The sequence below is a fragment of the Lepidochelys kempii genome, chromosome 3 (assembly GCF_965140265.1).
Source record: "Lepidochelys kempii isolate rLepKem1 chromosome 3, rLepKem1.hap2, whole genome shotgun sequence".
Taxonomy (NCBI): Eukaryota; Metazoa; Chordata; order Testudines; family Cheloniidae; genus Lepidochelys; species Lepidochelys kempii.
Window position 1 is genome coordinate 209,351,037 of NC_133258.1, and position 13,386 is coordinate 209,364,422.

Below are 13,386 nucleotides of genomic sequence, written 5' to 3' on the forward strand. Positions count from 1 at the left end.
AAGTAATGGCGGCAGGGGGAGGAGGGGTTACTACCGGCCTCAATTAATTGTGCTCTTCCCCCCACCACAGACCTTCTTTAAAGTGTCATTCCCCCCGCCCCACACACACATTTTCATTCAGTGCCCCGCCAGGGCCCAAAATCACAGCTGCCCGTTAATCGAGAACCCTGGGCACATGCAGAGCCAGGTCATTTGAAAACACGTCCACATGCTCCCCAATCCATTTTGCTCTCTTACAGAGCCCCCTAGTTACCTACACCCCACTGGATCTTCCCCGATAATTCTGCTCTCCCCACACAAAGCCCCCTGACACTGTCCCTCCGTAGAGCTTCCCAATTAAGCCCACGATCACCGGTGCCTCCCCTGGTGCTGGAAGGACCTCAGAGAAGATCAGAGGCTTTCCTCTTCTTCAGCGCCCTACCAAGAGCCCCAAAGTCTTCAATAAGTCCCACATGATTCGGTGTGGGTGGTGCCAGGGTGAGTGAGCACCAGGGGAGGTTTGCCAGTCAGTGTCAGAGCCCGTGGGAATACAGTGACGCCTCGTAAAAGGAATAGTGTCTGTTAGTACAGCTGGACTGGACAAATGAGTTCATTTTTAAAAATACATTCTCTCCTAACTCTCCGTGAAGATGCATGCGTGCACCTTCCATTCACGCGAGCAGGACCTGGACATGCAGAACCCCTGCCCTTGGCTATGTTCATGGTGAAACAAGACAAGTGCTGCTAAAGCTGTGGGGTCATGAGCAGGAACAAAACCTGTGCCCTGGGTCATAAAACCAGACTGGGTGAAACCCTGGCCTCATTAAGCCCATGAGGAAACTCCGCTTGACTTCCGCAGGACTAAGATTTCACCCAACATGTATTAAGGGGTGACTTCCCCCCAAGGAGTCAGTGTTATTCACAGAGTAAGAGATTCAGCCGGGTTTTGGGCTGGTGAAGTAGGGAGAGTTTGGGAAGGCAAAAAAAATCCACTGTCCAATCCATGGCCGGGGTACGTGGCTGCCTCCGCCACCAGCGCTGAAAGAGCAGCCGCGTTCCTTACCTGTCCCCGGGGAGCGCTTTGCTCGCCATGCTGCTGCAGCAGGGTGTCACGCTCGTCTTGCGCCAACGACGCCGGAAGGGGTAGGTCCAGGGTGAAGTGAGCAGCCTGTAGGAAGGCGAATGTCTGGGGGATCTGATAGGGATTCAGCGGCGCTCACCCTGCAGGGCAGGAAGTGGCTGGCAGGAGGGGTAGAGGCTCTGAGGCTGGGGGAAGTATTTGACAAAACTAAATAGAAAGCTCCTCCCAGTGAATGCTGCTAGCCAGTGTGGACTGTTACGGCTACCAGCTCTGAGCCCATGGTCAAGCCCTTCGCTTGCCCAGACTGCCTGCGTGGGGCTGGGGCAGAGTCCCTCTCCACAGGGCAAAGGGGATGCCCGGGCCCCAGTGAATAGCCGTTGTGCTGATGCTCCTTGCAGGGCCGGAACAGGCGGCCTCGTACTGATAGAGACCCGGGTGAAGTGCTTAGAAATGACGAAAGCACAAGAGGCCGTATCGTAAGAGACTAACATGGTTACTACGGCGTCACTAGGGCTCGACCAAGGTTTACACGTCGGGCCTTCCCCCGAACAGGGAACAGCAACAGGGTCTGTGCTTAGTGTGACCCCCCGTCCCTAACTGGGCAGGCCAGTCCTGAAATGTACAGTTCGAGTCCCGGTCCTGGGCTGAATGACTCCAGGACAGCATTTGTCCCCGATGCCCTGTGGCCCCGCTCTGCCTCCACCTGAGGCTCGGGGCAGTGCCAGCCTCTTCCCCGTGGGGGGCTGAGGGGAGCCTTAGCACCCCATCGCCATGAGGCCCCGCCCCCTGCTCCTCCTCTCCCCCCATGGCCCCGCCCTCTGGCCAGAAGCTGGAGACTGGGGCTGCCTGGGCAACTCTTACTACTGCCCGAGTCCCGGACCCTCCCCTTGCCCTGGTCAGCGCACCCCAGGGACAGGGACACAGGCCGGGGCTTCTCTGGGGCACCCTAGCCCCCCGGCCAGGGCAGATGGAGGGGCCCGGGCTCCCTGGGCAGCTCTTACCATGGCTCAGCTCTGGCTTCTGGCCTGGGCGGGGCCACCGGGGGAAGAGGAGGAGCAGGAGGCGGGGCCTCATGGCAAGGGGGTGGGGCTCCTGTATGTGACCCTTTTTTTTGCATTTTGAAAAGGTGATCACCCTGTCTGTGCTATAAAAATACGCTGAAAGTTACTGGGGAGGTTCTTCTCGTAGGTGCTCACAGACTGCGCCTTTGGCAGGGGAGGAGTAATTGCATCATTAACCGGGTTTTTTTTCTTTCTTCCTGCTTCCTCTTGCTCTTCCAGAGCGACTACTCGAGTGACACAGAGAGTGAAGACAATTTCCTCATGATGCCCCCAAGGGATCATCTCGGCCTCAGCGTATTCTCCATGCTCTGCTGCTTTTGGCCACTGGGGATTGCTGCCTTTTATTTGTCACATGAGGTAATGTAAAAGTCTCTCCTGCTAACTCAGAACACTGTAGCCTAGGATTTGGATGGACCCAGTGTGATGTGGAAGGGGGCAACTGGGCATATATTTTTGGGTTACACACACACACACACGTTGTGGGTAGCTAGAAGCAGAGAGGGGTTCAGAGTATAGATAACCCACTGGTGAGTGTGTGTTACAGGTCTCCTTCTGTGTAAATGCATATATCGATGGTGGTATATACCTACATGTTTTCCTTTGTACTGAGTGCAGATGCTATAAAAGTCCTTAGCTCTGATTCTTGTGGTCCAGTCCTATGTTGCTTCATAGCTGAGAGGGTCAAGAATTTTCTGTTGGAAAATATCCTTTTTGGAAAAATTCAATTTTGCAAGGGAGAAACTTAAATGTTGCTGAAAAATTTCCATTCCCCCTTCCCAGGGAAACTCTAAATGACCACTAACAGACAGCCCACCTGGAAGGCTCTGTCAGTTTCATTTTCTGTCCAGGAGAAAAGTGAAATTGACAAGAGCATTCCAGGCAGGCAGAGGGAAAGCTGAAAAACTCCATTTTGGTTCTTTCCAAAATGGATTTTTTCTGGGAATCCCTTCCTGAGACCTTTTTGCTTTTTTGACTTTTCAACCCCATTCAGATGGAAAAATTTCCAAAAACATGAAATTTGTCTCAGGAAGGATTTCCCTTTTCCAGCCACAGTATGACAAATATCCACTGAACGTCTCTACATCTCCCTCTAGTACGTCTTCATAAAGCCTGAAATCTCTCAGAACAGAGGGTCATGTAACTTACAGGCCTGGAATCACATTGGTGGGCTCGTCAGTGGTCATAATGAAGTGAGCTGCCAACACTAGGCTGTTAGCTGTTACCACTCAAGAAAGAGATCTTGGAGTCATTGTGGATAGTTCTCTGAAAACATCCTCTTAGTGTGCATTGGCAGAAGTTGGGAATCATTAAGAAAGGGTTTAGTTTATCAATTTGTTCCAAAACCTCCTCTAATCACACCTCAATCTGGGACACTTTCTCAGATTTGTCATCTAAAAAGACTGGCTCAGGTTTGGGAATCTCCCCCACATCCTCAGCCATGAAGGCTGATGCAAAGAATTCATTTAGTTTCTCCGCAATGGCCTTATTGTCCTTGAGTGCTCCTTTAGCATCTCGATCGTCCAGGGCCCCCAATGGTTGTTTAGCAACTTCCTGCTTCTGATGCACTTAAAAAAATTTTTGCTATTACTTTTTGAATTTTTGCTATTACTTTTTTTTTTTAACTATTACCAAGTGGTCAGCAAGCAGCAGCCTGTTGCAGAAGACAAGAGCCCACTTACCATTACAATTACCTGGCTCTGTCAAATTTCAGAGGGCCTGCTGGGGAAAATGGTCCTACCAGAAGGCATCCTTGCAATTCAGATAGATTAATAGAGGCTTGATTGTCAGAAAGGAAGGTACAGTGTGTTGTATATTACCTCTAGGGCAGGGTGACAAGCATTTGGGGGGAAGGAGTCAACAGTTTTTGTTTTTTAATTTAAATATATTGTGAAATGTTAGTATTATTAAACTCCGTTTTAAAATGTAAAATGTATTTTTGAAAGCTGTTTTCTCCCCCTCCCCCCAAAAAAACCCCAGACAAATGGTCTCTGAATGGTTATTGAGAGGTTTGGGGTTTTTTTGAATTTAAAGTGTTTGAGAATGTTTTCCATCCATTATTTTGGTGTGGCAGTGGTGAGAGAGAGACACGCACACAAAGTGGGGAAGGTAACGTCTCTTATTGGACCAACTTCTGTTGGTGAGAGACAAGCTTTCGAGTTACACAGCGCTCTGCTTCAAGTCTGGGAAAGGTACCCCGAGTGTCACGTTAAATCCAAGGTGGAACAGATTGTTTAGCATACGTAGTTAACACATAGTGCAAGATATTACCTCACCCACCTTGTCTCTCGCATATCCTAAGGAACCGTTCTAGGTGAGGTAGCCTGTTAACACCCTATAGTCATAGGTCTAAAAAGGGATGTTCGTGCATTGCAGATTGTTGTAATCAATAAATCCAGTGTCTTTATTAAAACTATGATTTTAATGGCTAGCAGAGTTATGAATTTAAGCTCCCAGGCTCACCTTTTGAAAGTGGTGCGCAGGTTTCCTTTGAGGATGAGGACTGAGAGGCTAGACATAGAGTGGTCGCTTTGTGAAAAGTGTTCACCCACCAGTGATGTGGTGGTTGTGTCTTTTATCGCTTTCCGGTGTAAGTTTATTGGAGAGCGCAGTGATTGTCTGGTTTCCCCCACATAGTTGTTATTGGGAGCATTTAGTACACTGGATGAAGTACAGCACACGTTGTGATAGGCTTGTGTAGGATCCAGGGATCTTGAAAGGTGTGTTGTGGGGGGTGTTGATCATCGCAGCAGGTGGAGATATGTCTGCAGGTTGCATCTGTTGCTCTGGCAGGGTCTGGTGCCGCTTAGAGTTGGTGGTTCCCGGTCTGTGGGGAGCTTGCTTCTGATGAGGAACTTGGCGAGGGTGGTGGTGGTGGTGGAGGGGGGGAGTTTGCAGGTCAGGAGAGAGTGCATCATGGAGTGGGCCACCCAAATATACCCCAAGAGAACTTCTTAATACGGGGGGGTGTGGGAGCCTTTGACCACACACCCCTAGCTGCATCTACCACCCCATAGTGGAACCCACACAGGGTATCATCAAACAGCTACAACACATACTCGATGTGGACCCCCTGCAGAAAGAAATCTTTCCTGAACCCTCTCTTCTGGCCCCATTTTACAGACAGGGAAACTGAGGCATGGGACACTGAAGTGGCTTGTCCATGGTCACCTGGCAGGCCAGTGGCAAAGTCAGGACTAGAACCCAGGTCAACTGAGTCCCAGTCCAATGCTCTGTCCTTTAGACCTCACTGTCCTATCATGTCATGCGACATATCACGTCTGACAGATAAATAAACGATTGACGGCAGAGTCAAGGCGGGTAGTTTGCAACCAGGCTTACTGAGATTTGTGTGCATGGACAATTCTGCAAATACTCATGTGCAACAAACAAATGTGCAGAAAAAGAACAAAAGACTAAATTCATCAGACAACTTGTTCGCAACAAATACCATCATAGGAACAGCTCTGGTTCTTGGGGACGTTGCTGTCCCATGCAGCAAAAGGGATGAGACAAAGGACGTAGGAGTGTTGGCTTAAATTTTCAAAAGCGATGAGTGGCTTTTCAGTGTGTCTATTTTTAGTTACCCAAATTGAGACACCTTAAAAAGGGGAAATGCAGGAAATGTGCAGGAAATGGCCCAACTTTATTATCATGCACATTATGTAAAGAGTTGTCACTTTGGATGGGCTATCACCAGCAGGAGAGTGAATTTGTGTGGGGGGGGCGGAGGGTGAGAAAACCTGGATTTGTGCTGGAAATGGCCCACCTGGTGATCACTTTAGATAAGCTATTACCAGCAGGACAGTGGGGTGGGAGGAGGTATTTTTTCATATTCTCTGTGTATAAATAAAGTCTGCTGCAGTTTTCACGGCATGCATCCGATGAAGTGAGCTGTAGCTCACGAAAGCTCATGCTCAAATAAATTGGTTAGTCTCTAAGGTGCCACAAGTCCTCCTTTTCTTCTTAAAAAGGGGAATGGCTTTCACTAAGACACCCTCTGAAAACATGGCCCCTTTGCGGGGGTCTCAGGTTGGGCTCCCAAAGTCCCTAGTTGCTTTGAAAATGTAGACCAACATTTCAGCTCAGGGTTAAGTGCCGCACTGGGGCAGTGCGGAGAGGCCTGTATGGCCCTGGCCTATGCAGTATCTATTCTGTGGATGCTTTATCCTCTCCATCCTTTCAGGCCGACATCTTCTGTAAGCATTAAATTCACGTTCCAATAAAATAGTGTAATATCATCAGAGAGCGAGTGAGAGTGAGTGCTTTGAAGTGTCCCTCCTGAGAACTCAGAAAAGGAGCCTTTTCTTTGTCCTTGTAACAAAGCAATATTTTAGAAGGCTTGAGCTTTAAACGGCTTTGCAAATGAATGACTCCGACAAACCCTTATGTTTCGGGATCGAGTCAAAATTAGAAGCATTTCTTCAGTCTCCTCACGCAAAGCTCTTGTGAGGAAGGCGCTCTTCAAAGACGAGAAGGTTCATGGCAGAAATCTTTGCAGCTAGGCTTTGTGCAGGTCTCCAAATCCAGCAGTCCCAGGCTGCGCTTCCATCCTTCACGCCTTAGACCCCACTTCCCCAGGAGAATTGGTACTTAGTGTTGTGATTTAAAAACCCCTCCTGTCAAGGCTTTCCAGGCTCCATACAGAAGACACAGCGATGTCTTGGTTCTTTTTAAACTGTTTAAATATTAATAGTTAGTTAATATTGCTTCTATTTAATTCATATTATTGCTGTATTTACATTGGCCTAAATCTTGAAGTCCATACTCAAAATCACTCAGGGAAGCTCCCAGTGGGCCAGATCCTCAGCTGGTGTAAATTGCCACTTCAGTGGAGTTACACCAACTTACACCATCTGAGGATCCAGTTCATTGACTTCAGTTGACAGTTTGCACCAGTAATAACCTCAGCATTTGCCCCACACTGCATGTTGCCAAGGTGGCCAAGATCAAGCACTCAGCAGTTAGGAAATGCCAGCATTAAGGTTGCCTGTGTAACCTTAATTTGGCCCCTTTCTGTTTATTTGGTCCTATTCTGCCTACATGTTAGGATAGGCTTTAATTACACAATCCCATACTGTTTTTCCCCAGGACCCCAAACTCATTCAGTGACTGGGTAGCTGTTTAATACCTTTCTTTAACCTCTTCATCCAAAGCCCAGCTTGAAGCCTTATTCCCTGCCCAGAACAGCGAATTATTCACGTCCTCCCGGAAAGTGCTCTCTCCAGTGTGTCTGAGGGCTAGATCCACAAAGGGGACTCAGACACAGCGTAGCAACACCGAACGTTTAGGTGCCCCGCCGTCAGATGGAATCCACAGCTCTGAGTTAGGCGTCCAGGCTCCCTGGACAATGCTTGCGGGGGGAGAGGTGCTGTGAGACCCACAAAAGCCAGCATTTCGAGCGGGGCGCCGCCTAAACTAGCCAATAGGAAATGCCAAGGAGAGGGGTGTGGCCTACGCCCCACCTCTTAAAGTGACTTGGGTAGCTAAGTCCGAGACACTTCCTTCCGTTCAGGATTCACAGCCAGGAGTCCTCTCCTGGAGTCTGGCACCAAAGCCCTTTCTCATACAAATCCAAGGCACCAGAGGTGCCCTTATAGGCTTTCGCCTAGTGGTTTGGACACTCATCCAGGCTATGGAAGGCTCATGTTTGATTCCCCCTCTGGCTAGGTAGCAGGGTCCTGACTGCGCATTTCCTTTCTTCCCAGGTGAGTGCACTAACCACTGGGATGTAAAGTCCTTCTGTCTCTGCCCTTTTACACACAGGGGAACTGATCCAGCAGGAAAGACCGAGAAAGCCCCACACCCAGATATCCTGTGGCCCAGTGGCTCCTCCAGCATTGTTTTGTCCAAGGCCTGATCCAGTGGGCCGCGACTGAGAAGTCCGATCTGGTAGGCTCCCACCGACAGGATAAGCAGGGAAACAGTTAGGTTGAGGCTACCTTAAGTCAAGGGTTAGGGGGGAGGGATAGCTCAGTGGTTTGAGCATTGGCCTGCTAAACCCAGGGTTGTGAGCTCAATCCTTGAGGGGGCCATTTAGGGATCAAGGGGGCGGGAGAAAAAAAATTGGGGACTGGTCCTGCTGTGAGCAGGGGGCTGGACTAGATGCCCTCCTGAGGTCCCTTCCGACCCCGACGGTCCATGATTCTATGAAGGCAGCTCCAGCAGCTCTGCCTGTAGAATGTGTCCAGCTTGTGAGAGCATCGGGCTTGCGCTCAGAAGCTGGGGAGTGACAACACTGAGGTGCTCTCCTGGCACTGCCCTCGGCTGCTACGTGACACTTTTCAATTCACATCCCGTTTCTCAAGTGCATCATCTGATCTCTTTCTAAAGCTGTCGGCTCACGGGTACAATCATCCAGTACCGTGTACTCCTCTGTATGACGGTGGTTTTCTTTTCTCCCACCCTTTGTCTGCCTAGTTTATTTAGGCTGTAAGCTGTTTGGCATAGGGGCTGTCCCTCACTGTGCTGTATGTACGGATCCCCGTGCAATGGCATCCTGATCTCGGCTGGGGCCCCAGCCCACCTGGCCTGAGAGCGTTGAGTCAGTTTCTGACCTACCCCTAAGCCTTCCCGCTGAACCTGAGTTACCGCCTGCTGCCTATGGGGTCATCTCTCCTCCTCCAGCCGTGGGGTTGGAATGGCGGGAGCTGCTGGCTGCCATCCGCTGCTGCTCTGTATCTGCTGTGGCGTGAGAGGCGCAGCTGCTCCATGGCACGCTCGCTCCGCACCACGCACCGTGCAAAGGAGTAGCAGCAGCTGGCAAGAGCCGGGCTTGCAGCCCCTCTCCCGGCACCCATCCCGCGGGCAGGAAGAGGAGAGAGAGCCTGAGCCAGAGAAGGCCCAGTTGTTTTCCCACATGACTGGGAACTCTGACACTTGCCTTGTGACCCTTGGGTCAGGTTGAAGAGCTCTGCTCTGTGCATGTGATTTTCAACTCACGTAAAGTAGTAGAAATCCAGCTTGTCTGGCCATCCAGTTTCCCCCCAAGTCAATAGGGTTCTGCCCACTGACACCTGGAAGAGTCTCTGACATTTGGGGATTGATCGGCTGCACGGCACCAGGACTCTCCAGGCCAGAGTGCGACACCAGAGCAGCTGATGTGAAAATAATCCGTAGGAAATTAAATCGACCGTGAAGCACAGCAATATTGCCCCTTTGGCAGTGACCTTGGGGGGCGTTTGCCTTTCCCTGCAGCCTGGGAAGTGGGTCACTTAGGATTATTCGGGTGTGTCTCAATCATTGCCCAGCCATTGCGGGAGCCTCGGGCACTGGTGGACCTGGGTCCCGCCTGTTCTCCGCCAGCAGCACATCTCCTGTGGGCTGTGATACTTTGGTCGGATTTTGGCTGTTGGGTGCTGGGTGGTGCCGGTGGCCTATGACGTACTGGAGGTCAGACTAGATGATCTGCTGCTCCCTTCTGGCCTGGCAGTCTATGACTCTAGGACTTGACTGGCGTAAAGCACCCACGCAAGTTTGCAGCGAGTTAGCTTCCCAGTTTAGGAGCTTCTCTGGAAAAGCGCAGCCCCTAATAACCCTGGCATCAGGCCTCAGCCCCCCGCAGGCGCACTGACTTGAGTTGGGGACCGTGAGTGCACACGTGAGGATGCAATTCCAAGATCAGAGCCGTGACCAGCTATACAGACACTCTGGGGAGCTCCCTTCAGCTCTTCGTAAGAAGCGGGACATCTGTGGTGTTCTGTCTACCAGCAACATTGCAAGCCAGGAGGACGCAGAGAGAATTCCACATCCAATTCCTGCAACAGGTGGTGTTTGCCCAGGACACTGGTCCTGCCCACATCCCTGGTCTCAGGGGCACCTTTCAATGACCTCGAGTGGTCACTGGTCGAACATCTCGTTTGACTGACACTCCTCCAGAAGCACAGCATGCCCTGCCCTCCATGCCGGTCGTTGACTCAGAGTATGGGCAAGGCAGCTTGCTACAGCGGGTAGGCATCCCTGGCTGATCTCCTCTCAACGTTCTCATCTAATCTGCTGCCCCTTAAGGCAAAGAGACGGGACTACGCAACACAGCAGCCAGTGTGTGCCGCAGAAGTGCTTGGAAGCAGATCAGGTAGACGATTCCTTAACAATCATTCCCTTACCAAGGAGGAATGAAGGCCAGATTATGCACTTGCAGATTTCACTGAAGAAACGTTTTCCCTCCAGCAAGATGGCTCACACGTGTGGATGTTCACGAGGGAGTCGGCTGGCTGCACGCAACGAACAGACATGGCTGTCATGACGGTGATAATGCCACATGGTGCCTGCATATTAAGTTGAGTTTGAGTGTGTCTGCATGTCTCTGGATGTCGAGAACTGGCGGAGAAGGGCATGTGCTTGCCAGAATACAGATCGGTCCTTTGTTAATGAATTTGACAGTGCTGGGACGAATGTGTGGCCATCAAGTATGTATGGGCTGTTATTGAAAGGCTGCCAGATTGAAAGTTAGCATCCAGAGTGTGTTTGCAGAAAGCCTTTGGTTTCTCATTGCTCTTGCTCATTGTCACCCCGATCATGCAGGTGATAATTGGGTGGGCGGAGGGTGAATACAGAATGACGGCAGCCAGTGCCAACATTAAATAACATGACAGCTGTTCTCAGCACAGCTACTGGGAGGAATGACCTCGCTGGAAATCTCTCCCAACATCAGGGAACTGAACTGCGGTGCCTGGAGAGGAAGAATGGTTTGGTAATTAAGGCACTGGCCTGGGATGCAGGAGATCAGGGGTTAATTCCCAGCCATGCTGCAGACTTCCAGATGATCTAGCCCATTGGGGTTACAAAACCATCATCCTTTGAAAGGAGTCTGCACACAGAAGAGAATTCAACAGGGCTGGTGATGGTGTGATGGAAGAGCTGTCTTTATGGTCATTTTGCCCTCTGGTTTCTATTGGCTAAAAAGGGCTGTGGGTCAGGAAACCTTAGCAATACCTTGTAGAAGGCCCCCTTGTCCCCTGGATCTTGTGGTCAGGTTCCTAAGTCAGGAACCAAGGCTCAGAAGAGGAGGTTAGGTTAATGAACCACTTGATTGCCTCGGCCCTGAAGCTGATCTTAAATAATTGGAAAGGTAGCTTGCAAGGAACAGACTCATCACAGTTCCGTTTACTACATGTCATTGTTTAATTATGAGAAGGCTGTGGCCCAGAAAATAAACCAGCTTGAAATGTTCAAAGAGATAGAGTTGTCTTTTACAACCATACCAGTGTGGCAGGGGCTGGTCCAGCCTGGGGATTTATCGATGAATGCTTTATGCTCTGAGGCCATAAAAACAAATGCAATTTCAACGGGTGCTGCTCTCGTGGCATATAAGAGAGGTTGTGTGTCACTGTTAATCGGTGAAGGAACGGGTTGTTCCGACACCAAGGGAGAACGTGGTTTTTAGAATACCCTTAATGTGACCTGCTCTTGCCTCCATCCTGAGCACTGCACTTCTGACACATTTACAAGGCTGCGTGATAGAGGATGTCCGGGCCAGTGCTAGCAAACATCATGAACGTTAAATGGTTGTGATTTCCTGCGTGCTCACAGACATTGATAACACCCAGTGGTGTCAGCCAAGACCTGGGACCCCACTGAGAGACAGTCCTTGCCCGAAGAGCTACAACCCCAACAGACAAAGGGAGTGTTGGCGTAAGCCTCGGTTTACAGGGGAGGGATTACAGGGCAGAGAGAGTGAGGGATTTGCTTCTGCTCACGCAGGAAGCTCTGGGCAGAGTCGAGAACTGAATAGAGATCTCCTGAATACTTGCTCTCACTGCCTTACCCACCAGCCTATCCTCCCTTATGTGCTTTAAGCCCACCACAGATTTCACTTAGCAGCCATTTCATTTGTCTCTGCTTTCAGTCTTTCCATGGAGTGGCTTGAAAAAGCACGTGGAGAAATGAATCCTCCCCGGGGGATTGGAAAAGCCAATAATATTGCCGATTGCCTGTGCTGAATCCAGCACTGACGACTGTGGAACATGCAGTGATTTCTAGTTTTAAATAAATTAGAGAAAGCAGACGGCTCCTGGTCCGTACTCTCCCAGCCAAGGCAGAGAGACGTACTGGGGTCCTTTGCCCTCTGTTTCCAAATAAGCAGGGAGATAAGACATGTAGTATAGTCCATATGATGGGCGGGATTTTCAGTGCCTGAGGAGCACAAGCCGTGATCTTGGAGTCCATGCTGCTCCATCACCGGCGCTTTGGAGAGGGGCGTCCTTCAAACGGTGGTGTCTTGTTCTCATCCGAGTGGAGAACAGGCCTCAAACGCCTGCCCTCCCAGCCCGCTCTGTGGCCCTCATCCCCGTAACAACCACCGGAGCCTCCTGAGGTCCAGTAGAACGCGTCATGCGCCTCGTCAGCCGGAGGTCGGGCGGTGCCGTTATTGTACACGTGGGGAGCTGAGGCACAGGGAGAGACGTGACTTGTTCACGGTCACACCAGGAGTTTATGGCGGAGCAGGGCCGTGGCAGGCTTGGGTGCAAGTGCCGGAATCCAAGGATTTAGGGCTTGATTCTCAAAAGAAATCAGGGGCCCAAATCCTAGAATCAGCCCCCACTGGGGCTCCCAAAACCCAGCTCAGATGCCACCCAATCTGTTGGGGCCTGAATGTTTGCAGTAAAAGTTCCCTAGGCGCCAGTTTCTGCAATCCTGCACCAGTCTAGCTAAAATACACGGGCCATGTCCACTCCTCCCAGTCTCCTGCTATCCCACTGATAAGGCTCAAAGATCCCAGTCTGCCAGTGGCCGAACTTTCTACCCCACAACTGGTACTGCCCGCCCCCCAACAAATGGACTGGTGCTAGGCACACTTGTCCCTCCAATCAATCACCTCGTGCTGGACTTCTACTCCATACCCCCCCACACCCGAATCAGGGCTGCTCCCCTCCCCAACTCGGCAGCCACCTCCCAGTAAATCCCTTGTGACCCCGGCACTCCCCACCAGGGCCTACTGCCCAGAGCCATGCTCAGGGAATTCCTGACATGGGCTGCCCAAGGGCACCCTTGGAGTCTGCTGGCACTGGCGGGGAGTTCCAGCTGTAAACCAGTCCCTGGAATTAGGCACCTAAACCAGGTCAGACCTTCCTTATGAGAAACCAGAGGGAGAGAGACCTCCCTCCATGATAGCCTGCAGCCCCATGGCCGGGGCACTCCGCTCAGATTGGGGAGACCTGTTTTCAAATCCCTATTCGACCTGTCTTGGAGCAGGAACTGGAGTCTCCCCTCTCCTGGGTGAGTGCCCTGACCACTGGGCTATTGGGTATGCTAGGGCATGCTCTCTGT

The 13,386-nt window shown here is 51.0% G+C and overlaps 1 protein-coding gene across 6 annotated transcripts in view; it reads left to right on the top strand.

The window, feature by feature from the left end:
- SYNDIG1 (synapse differentiation inducing 1) overlaps positions 1-13,386 on the top strand; it is a 136,168-nt gene that overhangs the window by 38,413 nt on the left and 84,369 nt on the right. For all 6 annotated transcript variants that reach the window (XM_073335339.1, XM_073335338.1, XM_073335340.1 and 3 more), the window contains exon 3: positions 2,341-2,478. In XM_073335339.1, the coding sequence (XP_073191440.1) occupies positions 2,341-2,478 (138 nt within the window). The remainder of the gene's footprint in view (positions 1-2,340; positions 2,479-13,386) is intronic.